The sequence below is a fragment of the Trachypithecus francoisi genome, unplaced genomic scaffold (genome assembly GCF_009764315.1).
Source record: "Trachypithecus francoisi isolate TF-2019V2 unplaced genomic scaffold, Tfra_2.0 Lachesis_group15, whole genome shotgun sequence".
Taxonomy (NCBI): Eukaryota; Metazoa; Chordata; class Mammalia; order Primates; family Cercopithecidae; genus Trachypithecus; species Trachypithecus francoisi.
In genome coordinates this window covers 62,858,060-62,879,791 of record NW_022681460.1, presented here as the reverse complement: position 1 = coordinate 62,879,791, position 21,732 = coordinate 62,858,060, and the positions used below count along the sequence as shown (strand labels likewise).

At 39.2% G+C, this 21,732-nt stretch overlaps 1 protein-coding gene across 17 annotated transcripts in view; it reads right to left on the bottom strand.

The window, feature by feature from the left end:
• SYNE1 (spectrin repeat containing nuclear envelope protein 1) overlaps positions 1-21,732 on the bottom strand; it is a 538,457-nt gene that overhangs the window by 178,760 nt on the left and 337,965 nt on the right. For 14 of the 17 annotated variants that reach the window (XM_033235023.1, XM_033235024.1, XM_033235035.1 and 11 more), the window contains 9 exons: positions 19,896-20,048; positions 19,117-19,299; positions 17,867-18,004; positions 12,131-12,316; positions 11,853-11,975; positions 11,298-11,480; positions 9,957-10,100; positions 3,106-3,300; positions 1,878-2,018 (listed from right to left, as the gene is read on the bottom strand). In XM_033235023.1, coding sequence (XP_033090914.1) covers positions 1,878-2,018; positions 3,106-3,300; positions 9,957-10,100; positions 11,298-11,480; positions 11,853-11,975; positions 12,131-12,316; positions 17,867-18,004; positions 19,117-19,299; positions 19,896-20,048 — 1,446 coding nt within the window. Of the gene's footprint in view, positions 1-1,877; positions 2,019-3,105; positions 3,301-9,956; positions 10,101-11,293; positions 11,481-11,852; positions 11,976-12,130; positions 12,317-17,866; positions 18,005-19,116; positions 19,300-19,895; positions 20,049-21,732 lie in introns of those variants that run through there. The other 3 variants (XM_033235031.1, XM_033235032.1, XM_033235039.1) reach the window with 2 other exon arrangements.

Genomic DNA, 21,732 nt, shown 5'->3' with positions numbered 1-21,732 from the left:
TTCTAACTTATATTATTACACAAAAATAACATGTGGCCGTAATGATGGGGTTGATTTGTTTGATGAACACCAAGCGTACTACATTTCCTTTTTAACAGCTCCCTCAGAGTAAACCTGTCTGTCTTAAACTAAGTGAAGGCATTTCCCCCTACTTTGCAGCATCACATGTAAGTATTTTAGATTAACAATGCAATTTTATTGATGTTTTCCTGTGTCTAGGGGAGAGGGAAGAATTAAAGCCTAATCTTACTGAGGGTTAGGATCTGATGAAGCTTTGTGGTTAATGTCAAGAAATAATAATAGAAATGTTTGCATATTTCATCATTTTTAGGGCACTTTCATGTACACTTTGACACTTTACAAGAAGTAGCATGGAGATTTACAATTTTAGAAAAGGTATATTCTTTCCACAAAGTTAGTCTCAAATAAGTATTTACTATTCAGTTTGAAAATTTTGAGAACCTAGACCATATTACATAGAACAACTTTTTTCTATATAATAATCAGCTGACTATGGCTCAATTTCTCTAATAACATCTGTAACCATAGGGAAGGACAAATCATCAAAGAATGAGTAATACATATTTTTAAATCAGAATTTGAAGAACACTTTCCCAAATCCCCCATGGCTCCCTGAACTTCTCCTTTTTTGTTGCTGTTTTTAGTTTCCTCTGATCACGTTGTTATTATCTGTCCCATGTCTGCCTTTCTCTCTAGATTGTCAGGGCCTTGCAGGTAGGACCATGCTGACTCCTTCTCAGCTGCATCCTCAGGAACCAACACAAGGTTTCATGCTGAGCAGGTGTCAGAATGTGTTTGATGAATGGATGAGTTGATAATTTCCCTAGAGCTATCCTGATTTTTACCAAGAGAATGTGTAATTGTATTAACTAAAGGTTTCATCATTTTGATGTTCCTTTTCTTTTTAATGAGGGAGGATTCTCTTCATCACAGAAATCCTATGATAGTCTGAATGCTTCTGCTTTAAAATAAAAATAATAAAACTGAATTATATTCAATTATAATACAGGTTATAAAACATTTGCTCTGTTTAATGCTTCTCCCTTAATAATACATATCAACTTCTTTGAAAAAACATAATTTCATAGGATAGTTGACATTTTCTAGTTGTCTTCACTAAAAAATAAAGTATTACTTAATATGCATTAAAAGTTTTTGGTTACTATAAAGGCATCTTTTTGATTTCTATCTAATATTTGACATAAAACCTTTTTGACATTTAATTTTAGTATTATCTACATTTAATACATGGTAAAAGGCTTCTTATAACAAAATGGTTATTTTATTTTCCCCATTTTACAGAAAATAAGATTTAAGATTATTGAAAGATAAGTTAAACACTCAAATCTACTAGGCATTCTAGTATAAATATGGTAGACATTCCTTAAATTGGTACACAAGTTGTAAATAAAGAAGTCTGACATAAAGACCAGAAGTTTCCCATTTTCAAAACCTGAGCTGGTAAATGCCAACACTATATTCAATGCATGTTATAAAGCCATCGAATCATGTTATTTTACAATGGTGACACAGATCTTTCATTTTCTGTTGGATGCAGAACCCCATTCCAGATGATTGCTAGAAACTAAGGCCATAATGTCTTAAAATAGGGCCTTCTGGGCTATCATTCCCATGACCTAATTTTTGCTCATGCCATTTTCTGTAGCCCAGGAGAGGAGATGACCTACTGAGACACATGACAATCATAGTTTGTGCAACTATAACACCTATTGGTGTGTCCCTGGAACCAAATGCAACAAAGTCTGAGATTCATACCCACGGTCTAATGGAATCAGAGAATGGAGTCCTGCATCTGCCCAGAGAATATTGCTAGAGGAATGCCAAGTGGGAGGTACCTGGTTAACAGAAGCATCTGTATTAGCCACAGGTGAAGGGGAGCGACAGGCAGGTGGAGAGGAAATCTCACTGTTGGTTCCCTCCTCCCCAGACTCCTCAGTGACCGGTGACAGCAAAGTGTGACAGCGACCTGCAGTCATCTGCCACATAAAATGTAGCCCAAAGGACATGAAAATCAATTAGCTATGTTAATATAAGTCCTGTTCAGGCACAGGCCAAAACAGAGTTAATTATAAAACAAAGGTTAGAATTACCGGGACCCAAATTCACATATTAATCCTGTGTTAGTATTTAAAAGTTGTGTTTTCAAGAGACTATGATGCTAGTAATCATTTGTAAAACAATCAGGGATGGGGGTGCATATGACATTGAAGTTTGGTTGTTGATTAAATACTTCATTATTTTCCTTTCTTTGGAGAGTTTGTGGCTTTATAAATAACTGGAAAAATCGCGAATCATACAAATGAGGAAAGTTCTACGAAATAAAGCTTGGTCTTTCGTGGACATCTCAAGTTTCAAATATCGTAGGGAGATAAATGCACCCAAAGTAGTATATTGCCAAATGGGCCCAGGTATGGTTACTCATTACCTGAGGTACAGCACATATTAGGGAAAATACACAGCACTGGAAAACATTATAGTCACCAAAATACTCAATGCAGTTTAGATATCAAGTGTATAGGAAAATAGTGGTGCAGAATAGAAAATAACAAAGTTGATTTATTTTAATCCAAAGCCAAGCTTTAGATTGTCTGTTTTCATATTTTTTCTAACAATAGCTGTTCTTCTAAATTGTATTAAACATTTATACAGTAGAGTACCTGCACATAGGTAGTTAGCTAGTTAGCCTGCAAAACACAACTAAATATATGTGCCATGAATTTCCCATCCCCCAGACAACTAAAACACTGTGCAAATAAATTACTGTTTAAAGCTCAGAGCCTCTCAGTATTATTGTGAAATTATAAACAAATACAGAGCAGACCGCTGACAAGTTAAGTAATTCAGCTGTCTCGAGCACACAGTTTCATTTTAACTGTCATTGTTTACAGTGTCAAAGATTGGCCCGGCCCAAAGGTAGTCAAAGAGAGTTAAGGAAACTGTTTCTCCCTCTTAATCTTCAAGATCGTAGGCTGGTCCCTGAAATCAGCCACGGAGAGGGAACATGGAGCCACTCGCCAGGCTCCAGTCAAAGAGCAAAGCCGCGGGGACCTACTGGATCCTTACCATGACCACAGAGGGGTGGGCCGAAGGCGCGGGGAGGAGCTCCCCGTCCAGGTCCTCTGTCCCTTCCGCCAGCCCCTCGACCTCGGTCACCGTCAGCAGCATGGTGGCGTGCTTGGCTTTCATCGTCAGCATCTTGCACTTGGAATTCAAAGAAGCGATCTGCTCCTGGTAGCCCTTAATTTTCTGCGCCAGTTCCTGAGGAAACATTTCCCCCACCGGGGTGTCAGAGCAGCATCAAAAGGAAACAGAAGTAGTAGCGTTCATCTTCCTGCACGGCGGGCCAATGAGCGCGCAGAGCCGCGCGGGCCGGGGAGGAAGGATGTGGAGGCGGCGAGTCCTCCAGCATCTCGCTACCGAGCCAGACCGCAGGCTGCGCGGCGCAGCGCAGGCACAGCCAAAGTGCCCGAGCCCGCGTCCCCGCGTCTGTACAAAAGGAGAAATGAGGGGAGGAGGCCGAATGAATGGTTTCTAATCGAGAGAGTCCCCATATGGAACCATGAACTTCCGCAACATTAGGAATTGACAACTTTCTTAAAAAGCGGAAACCATCTGAAATTTACCAGATGGTTCATGCCATGGAAATTAGGTCATGTGATGGCTAAAACCACACCAAAAAAATGCAAGGCTCAGCTCTTATCCTACTGAGTACATTCAACAGAGTTGACAGTCATTATTTTACATAGGGTCACATAGTCAATAGCCTATCTGTTCCTATGTCCCTAGGAATTTTTTTTAGATAAGCTAGATATTGCATATGGAAATCCTAATTTTTAATGCAGATTGACCCCCAAATAAAATTTCTCATATTCATCAAATTTTCTCTTGTGCATTTCATCATGATGCTGGGGTTTTAACTAGAACTTTACACTTGAAGTGCAATTCGGATTTAATGGCTTTTAATTTCATTTACTTTTGAAAAAATAATTTTTTTTTTGGTTTTTGAGCAGACAAGAATGAAAAAAACTTATTATGACAGATAGAGGTTTTAAATATTTTATTAAGAGCTTATTGGAAATATATTCTGGATAGCACATAGCCCTTAAAAAGGTAACTATAGATTCATTTTAGGAGTATGGTAATTCTAAAATATTAAAGTTTTACTTTCTTGCTTAAATATTTTAAGTATCAAATATTAAAATTATACTTTATTGCATCTTTAAAAAATGAAAATACATATTTCAAAACATGATTCCTAAAAGTACGAAACTATTATTCTTTTTAATTTTTTTTATTTGGCTTCTTTGTTTGAGAGACTGTCATTTATTGTACACACAGAACACATTTTGTGGGCCAGGTACAGTGGCTCATGCTACTTTGTGAGGCGAGGCAAGGGGATCACTTGAGGTCAGGAGTTCAAGACCAGCCTGGCCAACATGGTGAAACCCTGTCTCTACTAAAAATACAAAAATTAGCTGGAAATCGCTTGAATCCGGGAGATAGAGGTTGCAGTGAGCCAAGATTGTGTCACTGAACTCCAGCCTGGGCAACAGAGTAAGACTCTGTCTCAAAAAAAAAAGAACACATTTTGTGACAAAAATATTAAATCACGTCTTTAAAATGTGTACACACATTCATATATATATACACACATATACACATGAACACACACATATGTACACATAGTCATCCCTCAGTAACTGAGGGCCATTGGTTCTAGGAACCCTATTAGATACCAAAATTCACAGACGTTCAAGTTTCTGACGTAAAATGGTATAGTATTTGCATATGCACATCTTCCCAAATACTTTAAGTCATCTCTAGATTACTAATAACATCTAACACAATGTAGATGCTATGTATTATAAATAGTCGTTATACTGTGCCATTTAGGGAATAATGACAAGAAAAGAAGATCAACATGTACAGATGCAACCATCCTTTTCTCTCCTCAAATATTTTCCATCCATGCTTGGCTGAATTCATGGATGCAGAACCTATGGCTATGGAGGGCTGACTGTATGCAAAACACATGCGTGCACATGCGCGCACACACACACGCATTTTGTTATTCTTGTTGTTTTGTTTGTTTCTTCCCACCCAACCAAAGCTGAGTGGGGGGAAAAACAGTCCAGCAGAACTCAGCCAGCAGGCAGCCTTCTTGACTCATAATAGTATAGGAAATTTTTTTTTTTTTTTTTTTTGACAGAGTCTTGCTCTTTTGCCCAGGCTAGAGTGCAGTGGTGCTATCTCGGCTCACTGCAAGCTCTGCCTCCGAGGTTCACACCATTCTCCTGCCTCAGCCTCCCGAGTAGCTGGGACTACAGGCGCCTGCCACCACACCTGGCTAATTTTTTTCTTTGTGTTTTTTAGTAGGAACGGGGTTTCACTGTGTCAGCCAGGATGGTCTTGATCTCCTGACCTCGTGATCTGCCCACCTTGGCCTCTCAAAGTGCTGGGATTACAGGCGTGAGCCACCACACCTGGCCAGGAATTTTTTAAACAAGGACTTAAAAAGCAGAAATCATTGCTTCTTTACCTCTGGGGATGCAGTTAATTAAACCTAACAGGATTTTTAAAAGCAGTGATTGAATAGCTACTTACTATATCTCGTCTAGTGGCTAGCACATGGGTACTCAATAAATGCCATTTACTGTAACTAGTTAATACTAGAAGATAGATCTAGCAGATTATTGGACTCCTTGAATTTCAAGTCACCAAGCTTTCATACAATGGTTTGCCATTGTACAAAAATTTGAGGAATCTTTTTTATTATTTTATTGTATTTTATTTTTGAGACGGAGTCTTGCTCTGTCATCCAGGCTAGAGGGCAGTGGCGCAATCTCGGCTTACTGCAACGTCCATTTCCTGGGTTCAAGCCATTCTCTTGCCTCAGCCTCCCCAGTAGCTGGAATTATAGGCCTGCGCCACCATGCCTAGCTAATTTTTGTATTTTTATTAGAGATGGGGTTTTACCATGTTGGCCAAGCTGGTCTCGAACTCCTGACCTCACGTGATTTGCCTGCCTTGGCCTCCCAAAGTGCTGGGATTACAGGCATGAGCCACTGCTCCTGGCAACTTGAGGAATCTTTATGAAATAGACAGAGTTAGTTTGAGGCCTTCCACCCTTTGTAATCACATGGCTGGGCACAGCTCCCTACTGCAGTATCCTGCAAAGATGTGCCCACACTGACAGCAAGTGACCATTTCTTAAGCAGCAATTCTCAACCTTATTGTATACAAAACTCATTTGGATTATTTCTTTAAAAAATGCACCACTTCCAAAGGTTTTGATTGACTAGGTGTATGAGAGTCTGTATTTCATAATTAGCCCATGTGACTCCAATGCACGTGACTTCCACTGAGAAATAGTACTCTACGACTTACTTCTGTAAGTATAAACCTCCTGTAATCTCATTACCTTCGAGGGTTGGTTATTCAAGCTGTGGTCAAATCCACTAAAATAAAATGGAACACTTGGTTTAATGTTACCCATTCTCTTTATAAAATTTCTGAAAATGTTTATAAAGGTAGGAATTTCAGGTAGAGTGGCCACTAAAAGACAAGCAGCCCTCTGTGGCCAGTCTCTGGTATTCAGGAGCAGGCTTTCCGCATCAGGTGGAAAGAAAAGAGGCTTGAGTATCCTCTCCTATGATTTAAAAGTGGCAGGATGATTTTTTTCAAATTAAATGCAACCTTTGCAAAAGTATTATTATTATTATTATCATTTTGAGACAGAGTCTTGCTCTGTTGTCCAGGCTGCAGGGCAGTGGCACAGTCTCGGCTCACTGCAACCTCCACCTCCCCGGTTCAAGCGATTCTCCTGCCTCAGCCTTCTGAGTAGGTGGGACTACAGACACCTGTCACCATGTCAGGCTAATTTTTGTATTTTTAGTAGAGACGGGGTTTCACCATATTGGCCAGGCTGGTCTCGAACTCCTGACCTTGTGATCCACCCGCCTCGGCCTCCAAAAAGTACTGGGATTACAGGTGTGAGCCACCACACCTGGCCGAAAAATTATTTTTAAAAGTATAAATTCTTTAGCCATAAATAAATGATCAGTTATTTTTAAAGTTATTTGTAAGAAAACTAGATTCACCATAAGATTGAAATTCAATTAAAACAAGATAGAAAATACAGGAAGAAACCCTCTTCCCAATTTGTATGTTATCATTGGTTAAGCTTTCTTCACTCAGCACTTTCCTTCCTGTGTTTGTTTTATACATACAATGAAGCTCACACAGGACTGCGTCATTTTTTACATGAAAATGTGTTCTAAGTCACAGTTGGTTTAAAACTAACAAACGTAACATGGATGTTCAGAACTGTGGAAGAAAATGCGACAAAATAAGCAGCTCACTGGACCAAGAGCTGGGAAGACTTAGTCCACTGCTGGCTGAGCTGAGTTCACTCTGTGACCTTGGGGGACTCATTTATTTTCCAGGGACTTCGTTATTCTCTTTTGTTTCATTAAGTAGCCCAGATAGTTTCTATTACAGTGGAAGAAAAATCACAGAATTTGGAGACAAAGATACTGAGATCGAGTCTAATTTCAATCAGTTACTAGATTTGGGAGCTCAGGAAGTCACTTTTTTCTAAGTTCGTTTTTTTTTGTCAGTAAAATAAAGATGATTTTAAAAAATCCTTATGTCGGCCGGGCGTGGTGGCTCACGCCTGTAATCCCAACACTTTTGAGAGACTAAGGTGGGTGGATCACTTGAGGTCAGGAGTTCGATACCAACCCGGCCAATATGGTCAAACCTGTCTCTACTAAAAATACAAAAATTATCAGGGCATTGTGGTGTGCACCTGTAATCCCGACTACTCGGGAGGCTGAGGCAGGAGAATCACTTGAACCCAGGAGGTGAAGGTTGCAGTGAGCCAAGATTGTGCCACTGCACTTCAGCTTGGGCAACAGAGAACAAGGCTCCATCTAAAATAAATAAATAAATAAATATATATATAAAATATATATATAAATTCTTACCTCATAGGGTTGATATAAAAAAAGATGTAAAATTGTGTAAGTTACTTTAAAAAACATAAAGCTGGTCAGGCATGGTGGCTCACATCTTTTATCCCAGCACGTTAGGAGGCTGAGGCAGGCATATCACTTGAGGCCAGGAGTTTGAGATCAGCCTGGGTAACATGGCGAAACCCTGTCTCTACTCTACAAAAAAATGCAAAAACTAGCCTGAGGTAGTGGTATGTGCTCGTAGTCCCAAATACTTGGAGGCTGAGGTGGGAGGACTGCCCAAGCCCAGGAGGTAGAGGCTGCAATGAGCCATGATCCCACTATGAGCCATGGTCTTGCCACTGCACTCTAGCTTGGGTAATACAGCAAGACTCTGTCTCAAAAAAAAAAAAAAAAGCACAAGTTTCTTGGGGAAGAAAAACCATACAACAAAAATGTTTAGTAGTAACAATAATTATTACTCCAGAAACGATTTAAAAAATATCTGTACCATGATAGAAGAGTTGTTACGATAAAATTTTAGATCTTCCTAGATGGGATTAAAAATAGTTTCAAAATAAACACGTAATATGTAGTCTAATGTACAGACCAACATAAACAGTGGTTTCAAAAATCTACATTACATTTTCATTTAGCCATTGCATAAGAAAAATCACTAACATAGATGATGTCTATAGTTGTAGGAGTAAATGTAGGTGGGATATTTAAATGATTTTGTAAATCATATATAAATGAAAATTATTAATGTTTGTGTATGTCAAGAGATTAAAGAATTAATTGCATTTGGAGAAGGGGGTGAGATTTTTCATCCTTACAAAGCAATGCTTTGAATCTTTTGAGAATCTCAACGTGAGTGGTTTGGAAAAATTGTTTGTTGTTCTCATGACAAAGTTAAAATAAGAGCATATGGAAGGATATACTCCATGTACTCTATCGTCGGTACAGAAAATATAAGACACCCTCCTCCCAGTTATTTACCAAAATTCACAGTGCTATGAACCAGCCCCCAAGGGAAACAGTGAACTTGACCTATATGGAATTGACAGTTCACGAAAGGAAATTCCCTGCTAAGCTCAATCACTCAAGGACCATGATCTCTGGGACAGGGACAGCACAAGGAGTGGCCAAGTCCTAAGGTCATAATGATGCCAAAGGAACAAACAAAGAAGAACATTTGAAAAAGAGGCACATGATAGCTGGCCCAATCTGAAAACTAGCAAAGTAAACAACCTGGACCATCCTCTGATTTTGGGAAGAGGAACTGAAATGAGTAATATTTCAAAGAAGAAAATGTTTAAAATATTAAGTTTTTGTTTGTTTGTTTGAGACCGAGTCTCGCTCTGTCGCCAGGTTGGAGTGCAGTGGTGCGATCTCGGCTTCTGGGTTCAAGTGATTCTCCTGCCTCAACCTCCCACATAGCTAGGATTACAGGCACGTGCCACCACACCCAGCTAATTTTTGTATTTTTAGTACAGACGGGGTTTCACCATGGTGTCCAGGATGGTCTCCATCTCCTGACCTTGTGATCTGCCCATCTTGACCTCCCAAAGTGCTGGGATTACAGGCATGAGCCACCAAGAGAGCGATCAGTGCAGCAAAGCTTTGAGCATTGCTGTTTTTGCAGGCATTAAAAACAGGGTATGGGACTGTGTTTTAGTGTATTAACTGTGAGAACTCTAGGTGCAGGAGATGACAATCCGTGAGTCCCATATAATGTGAACAACGTGTAGAGAGGTGGAATCAAGGGGAAGGCATGTGTTACTGAATCAGCAAAAACGGCACTCACAATGCTTAGATAGTCAAAGAGGCCTCCCAAGAGCTGAACACATTAAGTGCAGGACAGGGGAAACTGTTCTCTTCCATTCACTAGAAACCAAACGTAAACGCTCATCAATCCAGTTTCCTGCCCTCGGTATTTTGCCTACATTTCTCTCTCACCTCATGCCGAGAAATCTGAGCCTGCAGCTCCTGTATGTTACTAGTGGCAACAGGTTTATCCTCAATCTCTCCGTGAGCTCCTTCTATCAGTTGCTGGAGATGTTTCATTTCTTGCTCATATTGTTCATACTGCACCACAGCCTCCTTTGAAACAAAAACATAGAAAGATAGACAGGTTTTTTTTTCTTGATCAATAACTAGGTAAGTGATTCTGTAGTTTAACTCCCTTTTTTACCTGTATGGGTAGGGAATAAAGAAATGATGGGTAAAATTCCTAAATGGTTTGAATTCTTCACTTTACTTAGATATTTCAGAGCTTTCTCTCTAAAATATTGTAGCAAAATTATTGACGGAATCAAAATAGTTAAGTGGTTAGGATTCTTTCTCTCTTTTCCCTATCGATATCATCCTGAAGATGGAACATGATAGTCAGAAAGGGTGAAGCAGTGTGGGAAACATTATTTCATTTTTCCATCTAACAAATACTGAATATGTAAGTAAGACACTTAACTAAGTGCTACGGTAGGGAATAAAAATACGAATTATGGGCTGGGCACAGTGGCTCAAGCCTGTAATCTCAGCGCTTTCGGAGGCCAAGGTGGGTGGATCATGTGAGCCCAGGAGTTCAATAACAGCCTGGGCAACACGGTGACACCCCCATCTCTACCAAACAAAAGTATATATACATATGAATTATGCATGACTTTTACCCTCAGGAATTTTCTGTCCAACAAATTACAAGATAACAGGGGAAAAGGATAGTTGACCAAATGAGCCACTAGTTATTTTAATGAGATGCTATTGATACAATTTTTGGATAAAGCAAGACTTATTAGTTGAAGGGAAACATAAGGTAAATAGTGTCATTTCTTCCTGGTAAATGATTTTCTCTTACTAGGTGAAGACACTAAGAATTATACTTGAGTGCATTTTTTAGGCACTCAAAAGAAAATGGATTTAATGCCTCGATAAGCTGAAATATGAAAAAACTTTGTAACACAAGATAACAGTAAACCTGTATTATCAGTTTGTAGATGATTCTCAGGTGAATAATAAGAGATAAAAACATTTCATTGCATAGAAATAAATCTTTACAAGTTCTTTATTTTAAAATATCACTAAAAGATAATTTTCACCAAGGATATTTTTTATATAGCATTCCCCAGGCTTTTGTGGGTGATCCAAATGACAGCATTTTAATCTCCTTATTTTATAAAACCACAACAGCCTGTCAGATTCAACACCCTGGATGTGTTTTGATGGCTGAGCCCACACAATGCTAAGAAAAGAAGCCCATGATTCATCAGCAATTGCTCTGCTAGCGTGGCACCGTTCACCTGCCTGCATGATGTTGCACTGCTGGATGGCGGTGTGCTGCAGCCGGCTGGCCTCCTCCTGCAGCCACAGAGCAGCATGACAGAGAGGTAAGCTGGCAACCACATCCTCAGGGATCCGGAGGGCACTCTGGCAGAGTTGCACTGCTTGCACCTTCGGCTTCAGTGACTCCATCTCAGACAACAGATGCTGAAAATGCGATTTCATAGTTCAAAAATTTAATATTTAAATCATTTATTTCATAAGCAAGAGGCACTTACTAAATTACAGTTATGTTGCAAGTTATAAACATTTTGCAAAAACATTTTTAAAACAGTGTTGAGTTTAGGGGCTGTGCACAGTGGTTCACATCTGTAACCCCAGCACTTTGAGAAGCTGAGGTGGGTGGATCACATGAGCTCAGGAATTCGAGACCAGCCTGGCCAACATAGGGCAACCCGTCTCTATTTAAAAATAAATTAAAAAAAAAACAGTGTTGAGTTTAGGAGGCATTTTTCCTTGCTATCCTCTTTTAAAAGTATAGGTCCCTGTCCCTATTTACTCCAAGTTAGTTCGGCTTACCTGCCGATGAGAGAGCTGCTCCTTGAGACTGAGACGTCCAACTTCCGGAGAAGTCAGGGTTGCCTGGGCTTGCTCCAAGGCAGTTTGTAACTTTTTCAACTCCGCTTCAAATTTTTTCATATCCTAGAGAGTAAATATCAATATATTGTACTTGAAGTCCAAAGTCATAGGTGAAGAATCACATCACAGCCAAGAAACCACATCACAGGTGAGCACTGTTTCCACAGTGGCATTTCTTTTAATGACAGACTTTTTTTCTGTGTTTTTTTTTTTTTTACCTTAGCTGCATCTTGGAGGTTCTGCAAACGAATTTTGATCATCTGTTGCAACTCCTCAGTCTCCCGTCCCAGTTCTGCCACTTGTTGGGACATTTTTTCTGTACAGTACACGCTAGTGAGGTACTGTAATTTCTCAGTCATTACTTCCAGGTCACTGTGGATTTCTTTGGATTCTTCCAGCAGGGTCTAGGGTGAATTGTCAATATTCATGACATTGACACATAGGTAGAGGGGTATAGATATTCAATATGGCATGGCATAAAGTGCCCTGTGTAAGTTCTGTGTGTCCGTTATTGTGTTTAACTTTCGACCCCCCTGTGACCACTTTCTAGTTGGTAGCCACCTACTATTGTAACTATTTCACAGAAAAAGAAATCACAGTTCAGGAACTGTAAACAATGTGCAGAGGTCACATGTCATACTACGCATGGGACCATGGGGCTCCTGCTCTGTCAAACCCAAGCTGCACCCTTGTGAGGGCCAGAACACAGGAATTCTAGCAGTGAAAAGCTCAAACATACTCGGTGTCTTATTCGTGTCTCTGGGTCTACCTTTTCTCATGTTTAAACTAAAGAGTTACTTTTCAGCTCTCATATTCTATAGCTAAGACTGAAGTTCATATTTATCTAAGAAATGAAAATAAGAACAAGAGCATTACAAGCAAAAAACTTGGCTCACTTGCTTTAAGTGAGACAAAGGGGTAGAAGATACATGCAATAAATATCAAGAGAAGAAAAAACAGTCCTGATCATTCAGAATGGTATCATCTACTGGGTCTAGCAGAGATACAATGGATAAGTAACCATACAATGTACATTTCATGAAAAGTAGAATGAAACAGAAGCCAGTGTGAAGAGATGACTGCGACTTGGGGAAGATTGGGAGAAGGTCTCCGGGAAGAGTCACATCTGAGCCCAGTCAGAAGGATGTTTGCAATCTGACAGATGAAGGGGAAGAGGAAAGACATTTCACACAGAGAGAACAGCATCTGCATAGGTACAGAGGTGGGTGAACCTAGAATGTGCAGTTAGTGGGGTGTGTAATGTGTAAAGAGGAGAAATGAAGAATAGGATATTATTCTTAGGCAATAGACTGTATTTTTTTAATGAAGTACTTTCTTTTCTCACAATAAATGTTTATAAATATATATATTTAACAGATAAATATGTATCTGTATAGGATATATAATAAGATACATATTTATACATGATATATTTATTTATTTATTTATTTGGAGATGGAGTTTCGCACTTGTTGCCCAGCTGGAGTACAATGGCACGATCTTGGCTCACTGCAACCTCCACCTCCTGGGTTCAAGCAATACTCCTGCCTCAGCTTCCTGAGTAGCTGGGATTACAGGCATGCGCCACCACGCCCAGTTAATTTTGTATTTTTAGTACAGGTGGGGTTTCTCCATGTTGGTCAGGCTCGTCTCGAACTCCTGACCTTGTGATCTGCCAGCCTCGGCCTCCCAAAGTGCTGGGATTACAGGTGTGAACCACCACGCCCAGCCCCTATACAAGATATATTTATTTTTACAGATAAATATATATAGTAAGGAGATATATATATAATCTGTTAAATATATATTTAATGTAAATGTATAATTTAAGTATATTTATTAATAAATGATTTAAATATATATTAATATATAAATATATTAAATAGAAAATATATGACTTGGAAAATATTGAAAATATAAAGAAGAAAACAAAATATCTCATCATCTTATAACCCAGAAATAACTTTAAGAGTTAACTGCTGATACATTTGGGCATATTTTTAGGTATTAATAATTGAGGTCCTAACATAACTATAGTTTTCCATCTTTCTTCTTCACCTGACATTAGTGTTACTGGAAAAAGGTCCCAATCCAGACCGCAAAAGAGGGTTCTTGAATCTTGTGCAAGAAAGAATTTGCAGCAAATCCAGAGTGAAATGAAAGCAAGTTTATTAAAAAAGTAAAGGGATGAAAGGATGGCTACTCCACTGACAAAGTAGGGTGTTCCCAAAAGCAGAAAGAGGAATGCATCCACCTTAGGCATGATGTCTGCTTACACATAAGACAAAGCAAAAAATCAGCGGAGATGTGCTCTACAAGGGCCTGCGACAAAAGATTGTTAATCTTTGTGTAACTGCTGTCTTCCACAAGAATCCACGTTAAAATTTTTTTTTTTAATGTAGATCCAAGAACGCTTTTATTCGTAAGATACCAGGACATCAGGACATTTCCTGAGTCTGTTATTTCCCAGATCTATTAAGTCCTGGGTCTCTTTGGTAAACATTATCAACCTGTCTCTTTAACCATAATTATTCTGTGCCTAAGAATGCCTGACCTGGGAATGCTACCCATTCTCATTGACCTCGTCCTCATTTACCCAGCCCCTATTCAGGCCCCTATAAAGTCACTCTGGTTCTCACATCTCTGACATTAGGAAAAACACAATAGATTTTCTTTTCTTTCTTTTTTTTTGAAATGGAGTCTTGCTCTGTCGCCCAGACTGGAGTGCAGTGTTGCGATCTAGGCTCACTGCAACCTCTGCCTCCCAGATTCAAGCGATTCTCCTGCCTCAGCCTCCTGAGCAGCTGGAATTACAGGCGCTCCCCAGCACGCCCAGCTAATTTTTGTATTTTTAGTAGAGAATGGGGTTTCACTATGTTGGCCAGGCTGGTCTCAAACTGTTGACCTCCAGTCGGCCTCCCAAAAAACACAATGGCTTTTCTCACAGTGCAGTCTTTTTAAATAAACACAGGCTGCTTTACTTCCTAAAGGGTGCACGTGAGAACTCACCAAAATAGAGTCTACAGTCTGCGTTCTCTCTTCAGCTTCTGAGCCAGATCATCTCAGGACCTGGTGTCTTTTTCACTGTGCCCCATGATGCAGTCAACCCACCCTACTGCTCAAGTCATAGAAACCTGGGAATCATCCTTGACTCCTCCCTCTCTTTCACCCAATTCAAGTCTCCAAATTGGAGAATTCTAGCTGCTTAGTATCTCTTGACTTTGTCTTCTCCTCCTAATCTCCAAAGAGAGGCCTTGTCGTCCACTGAAATACTGAAACCATCTTTTATATTGTCTTACTTTCCTCAATGTGTTTTCCAAAGGCTGCTAAATTTGCTTTCTGAAAATACAAGTCTGAACGTGTCCTTTGCAGGCAGAATATCGTTTCTGAGGCTTCAGAGTGACTTTAGGATAAGGTTAAAATTCCTGTTAGGATCTTTTTCTTATCTCTCTATTCTTATCTCTTATCCCTTGTACCAGCACCAAAAAACACTCCTCACGTTTACTGCTAGGATTTCAGTATGCATTTTTATCTAAATACATTCCACAAGTAGGCTGTCATATTTTTCAGGACTCAGCCCAGCATCACCTTTTCCTAAGAAGCCTTTCTGCACTTTTCTCTTAAACTCCTGGTGGGTGGTTGGGTTGAGGACCGTCCTGTGGGCTCCTTCAGCACCTGGGCCTTCTGTCTCTGCACTAATCACACTATATTGTGCTGTCTCCTTCTATCTGTCCCCTCCCCTAAATAATCAACTCCCTGGGGTGGGGATAGGAAATATTCTTTGTACACTAAATGCCTACCCAAAGTCCTGGTTTGGGAAAGGACTCTATGTTTGTTGAATAAATAAACAAACGCCTATATTTCCAGAATTTGGGGATGCCAAGGCGTTGGGGCTCACTTCAGGCCAGGAGTTTGAGACCAGTCTGGCCAGCAAGGCGAAACCCCACCTCTACTAAAAATGCAACAATTAGCCAGGCGTGGTGGCACGTGCCTGTGGTTCCAGCTACTCAGGAAGCTGAGGGACAAGATTCGCTTGAACCCAGGAGGTGGAGGTTGCAGTGAGCCGAGATCATACCACTGATCTACAGCCTGGGCAATAGAGCGAAACACTGTCTTAAAAAAAAAAAAAAAGTCATGATCACCTTAAAGACTTCATTATATTTTATTATATGCAAATATTTACTCAGAAAAAGGTTATTTCGGATTTAAGTTTTCTTTAAAATTTTAATACAGTTATTAATACTGTGGAAAATATTTTCTATACTTGGATTATAGCCATTAAAAGGAGTCCAAAAGGAGCCAACAGGTCAGAGTAGCAACATTTTTTTTTTTTTGAGATGGAGTCTCACTCTGTTGCCCAGGCTGTAGTGCAGTGGCATCATCTTGGCTCACTGCAACCTCCACCTCCTGGATTCACACCATTCTCCTGCCTCAGGTTCCCGAGTAGCTGGGACTACAGGTGCCCACCACCACGCCCAGCTAATTTTTGCATTTTTAGTAGAGATGGGGTTTCACCATATTGACCAGGCTGGTCTTGAACTCCTGACCTTGTGATCCACCCACCTTGGCCTCCCAAAGCGCTGGGATTACAGGTGTGCGCCACCATGCCTGACCCAGAGTAGTAACATTTTTGACAATCATCATATATTTTGCCAATTATTTTTCAAAGAGATTTTGCCAGGATACCAGCAATGTTTGAGAGCTCTCATTTCCATAAATATGAACTTGAAAGAAACAGTTATGAACTTGACAGTTAACTTTGTCTTTCTTCCTCTCTTTTTTTGCTGAAATTTGCATTTCTAGACTTCTAAAGATGTTGGCTTTTTTCATTGTTTTCAAATCAGTGGTAACTTAAGTCCTGTCTGTTCATATCTAAGCATATCTTAAAGCAAAAGATTGGAGTTGCTTAAGAAAGACACTGTGGGAAAAATACGCAAGATTGATCAGAGAAGAAAGACTGTGAATATAGGGGAAAATTAGGAGCTGTTAAAGTATTCCAAAAAGGGGAAAATGAGGCTTTTATCTAGAACCCTGTAAGCAAGAATGGATACGGGGATTCATTTAAAGGCCACAAGGATACATAAATAATGTAAGAGAGAAAAATCTAGAATACTCAAGGATACCCATGTAACTCCAGTAGAAGTCACCCTATATTTTATTATAAGATAACTAGCCTATTAGCTATCTGGGTCTAATTTAAGCTTAAGTTACAAAAGGATGAAATAATTTCCTGGATGACGTGACTGAGAGAAAAGGAACATTTTTCTCATGTAACTTCAGAGGAAATGAAGTAACATAGCCAGCATGTGGACGTGGACTCATGGCTTGCTCTGGGCTGCCTGACCTCCTGTGGAAGGCCAGACGACAGGCCTGGGTGAGGGCTGAGGGAGGAGGCAGGAGATGTATGTGCCAGATAGATGTTTGCACGTATGTACCTTAAACCATTTGATCTCATGATAAGTCTGAAATATGAATATTATTTACATCTTCATACAAATGATGAGAAGACAGAATTCAGAGAGGCAAAGCATTCTGCTCCAAATCACACAACCCTGCAGGGCGGAGCTTGATTTTCCCGCCAGTCTGAGTGTGGAGTCTAGAATCTTTCCACACTTCATTGCATCTCTTCACGGGAAAGAATATCCCACCAGATCCCTGCAAATAATTATTTCAAAGAAGCTACAGAAAATGAGTTCTACAAGGCTGATTGGTTTGCATCTTGGTGTAAGGTAGGTTTAGGGAAGATCAAGGATGTTTATTTATTCAATTTCATGAAATTTCATGAGAAGCTCCTTTCTGTCCAACTACTGAACAACTCAGGGGTACCTTAGCATTCTTTTTATCTGATAGCTCCAGTAATTTTACATCACGGCCCTCTAAGTGTTGTGTCAGTCTTCCCGGTTAAATCCAATTGCCCTTGGTTACCTTTTAAAAATTAGTTTTCCTCAGGTTACCTGATGCAAAATATATTGTTCCCGAAGCTGGCTTGCAGAATTCCATGCAATAGTTCCATTAGCCAAGACTTTAGCTTTCTCAATCCACTTCAAAATTAATTCAAGCATTTCATTATATTCTTCTAAATGTGATGCTGCCTGAAAAACCAATAACATTAAGATAACAAATGTAAACTCAGTTTCTTGAGCTATAAATCAGTCTTCTCTCTTTTTGGACACAACAATCTTAGGGGTTGATAGTTATAGTATCGATGATATTCAATGGTATCAAAAAATCATTTCCCTGTTGAAAATCTGTCAAAGGCTTCTCAGTGACCTTGGGATAAAGCTCAAATTCTTAATATGATTGAATTATTCCTCTTTTTCTTTCTTTCTTCTTTCTTTCTTTCTTTTTTTTTTTTTTCTCTTTCTTTTTTTAGCCAGGGTCTTACTCTCACCCAGGCTGGAGTGCAGTAGCAGGATCATGACTAATTGCAGCCTCAATCTTACGTGCTCAGCCTCCCACCTCAGCATCCCAAGTAGCTGGACCACAAGCACGTGTCCCCATGCCCAGTTAATGTTTTGCATCTTTTGTAGATTTCACCATGTTGCCCAGGCTGGTCTCAAACTCCTAGGCTCAAGTGATCCTTCCGCCTCAGCCTCCCAAAGTACTGGGATTGTAGGTATGAGCCACCATGCCAGGCCTTCCTCTATCCCTTCCTTCACCCTCTCCTGGGTAAGGAGGTGGCAAGTGGGGATTACAGCAGGCAAAGTTTCAATACTATAATCAATGGGTTTCCAACTCCTAGTTTTAACTTGTCACTGATTATATTAATCGGTTTCAAAAGTCTAGTCTATATGCAACAATTATTACAGATGTGCAACCTGAACTTATTAAGTCAATGTAAGCTAATATATATGTAGCTTACTTAAAGGTACTTGAATTAACCCCAAACTGATTTCATAAAACATGTTAACAGGTGAATATTCATTTCACAAACTACTTCTCCATTTTACAAAATATTCACTCCAAAGTCCGTTTATAGGACCACCTTTGTCAGTGACTTTATCATATGACTGGATATAAAATAAGTGCTGATTTACACCTAAGTCTTAGGAACACAAGTGTAGCATGAAATAAGCGATACCTAAACTACTCTCTCATTGTCCATTTTATCTTTTTATTTATGTTTATTTATTTTCAAAAGAGGAAAGCAGAACATGGAAGTTTCTGCCTTAGAGGCTTTGGATTTCTGATCCAGAACACATACCTGATTGAGTTTGGAGAGCCGATTCTCAGCTTGTCTAATGGTCTGCTGGTGCAGTTCAGTCAGTTTTCCTATCTTCTTGGCCAGTGGCTTACCCAGTTGGCCATTCTGTTCCGAGAATTTCTGTACTGCTGCATCTAATTCCATTAACTTTGAATTACAACCATCTAATTCCTCTCCCAGCACCTTGATGGTCATCAAAATGAAAGAACATTAGAGAATAGAAAATAAATTTCTTCAGGTTTTCCAAGATCAGACTGATTTTTGTCAAAGCCAAATATTATAATGAATAATTTTACTATAATTCTACTATGATCAGGTCATTTTTGTTTCTTCGGTTGGAAAGGCAGAGCAGGATATGTTGTAATCCTGGTGTTTGTTTCCTATGAGGCTGAGTGAGAAAGCTAACATTTTCCTTCTGCCCCACCCAAAAAGGATTATAGTCCCTGAACTCATCAACAGAGGAAGAACACAGATTTAGCTACCAAGGACACAATTCACTTTGGAATTTATATACTTGCATTCCTAAATCATCACTTAGTCCTTTGACAGTCTTTCTTACACACTCGTGCATGTATATTTATTAACACTGTTCAATTACAATGATAAGTTATGGAAGAGGATCTGTGTAGATTCAGTTATAACATTTCTTTACCACCTGCTGTTACTATTTGGCTTTAATAAAGGTTCCTAAAAGGTTTTTATCCTGTATCCCCAAGTAAAACTGACTCCAAAAACTATTTAATTCATTCAGTAGCACCCTTTAAACTTCTGCTTCTTACCTTTTGGTCAGTTTTAGCTTGAACTAAATTATCTGTCTTCGCTTTCAGCTTAGTTAGAATAGTTGTGAGGTCTTTAGCTATCTTCTGAATTTGCCGGCTGAGTTCCTGGCTCATGGCCTTGCTCTGTTCAACTTCTTTTATTTTGTCTTGGATCTAAAAAATCAGCGAGAACAGCAAAACAAGCCATGGTTAAAATTGTATAATAGATACTAAAAATCTCAAATGATGTTGACAAGACACATTTTAACTGCTTTGGCATTGATACCTTTGGTCACACCAGAGATGTGCAGTTAGTTACAAGCTCTCCTGGCTTTCCTTGACTTCACTATCTTTATGTATTTACTGCACTCCTTGTGTTCCAGCAAAGATACAAGAAACGTGTGTAGAGGAATTCACTTATTAAGTATTTACAGAGTACTCATTATAGATGGTTGTGTAGACAGCTGAGTTTGAATCCTATCTTCTCCATTAACTAACATAATGACCCTGAGCACACAAACTCCTCTAAGCCTTTTTCTTCATAGGATGGAAAATCCTCCCAAACAGTTGGAGGAACACTGATTTGTTTCCAAGCACCTTTTAATCAACGACTGTTAATGATCTGTTAACTCTTCTTGTAACTTTCCAACTACAACTCTATAGTATGCCAACAAAGTATTAAGCACATCCAATGCAAAGGAAGATGAAAAAAGACAGTTAGCATTTACAAATTTCCAATGACTTCGGTTTGATTTGATAAAAAAAATTCACACTGTTGCTTAGAATAAAATGCTGAAGAAAAGATGTTAAAGAGAAGAAACATTTCTTTATACAAAGATCTTTAAAAAAACCTCTTTAGTAGGGAGAAAACACACCATTAAAAGAGTGTTAATGGTGTGTTTGGCCTTCATTATATTGAGTGTCAAAGTAAATGAAATACATATGAATAAGTCTATGATAGGAAAATTAATCCAGAGAAAAGCTTACATTTGAACCAAAAAAAAAAAACCATGGCTGTGCACAGAGGTGCACATCTGTAATCCCAACACTTTGGACTTTGGGAGGCTGAGGCAGGCAGATCACTTGAGGCCAGGAGTTTGAGACCAGGCTGGCCAACATGGCAAAACTTGTCTCTTTTTACTAAAAATACAAACAATTAGCTGGGTGTGGTGGTGCATGCCTGGAATCCCAGCTACTTGGGAGGCTGAGGCATAAGAATTCCTTGAACCCAGGAGGTGGAGATTGCGGTAAGCTCAGATTGTTTCACTGCACTCCAGCCTGGGGGACAGAGCAAGACTCTGTCTCAAAAATATAAAAGGACCATGAACTTGCCAAGTCATCCTTCCCAATAGATCTTCCAATGTCTAAGAAGAAAAACCAAATATATCAATTAAATACTTAAAACAGTAAATAGCACATATTAGTAGTTTAGGTCAAAGTCATGATAAAGTAGGATCGGATTTTGATGAGATTTTTAAAACACTTTGCATCATACACTGAAGATTTCCAAAGTAGAGCACAACTGTATGAATTTGACAGTTCGTACAAATGGGATATTACTTTCTATTTCATGTAGCACTTTAGAATTGCAGTATGTCTTCTCTTTGTCTCATATAGAATGGTTTTAATTAAACTTTAATAGCTTTAGCACTAAGCCACTAAGAGAGTCCTAAAAATCTATTATATTTCCATACAGATGTTATTTGAGCCTATTTTCACTACATGAAATTGTGTTCTTCATGAGACCAGAGACAGAAATCTCGCTCTGGTCTCAACACCAAAAAGGACTATGCATTTCTTCTTAAAGAAACAAAAATATTTGACATAAGAAAATAGAAAGACACTCTTGATCATAGGT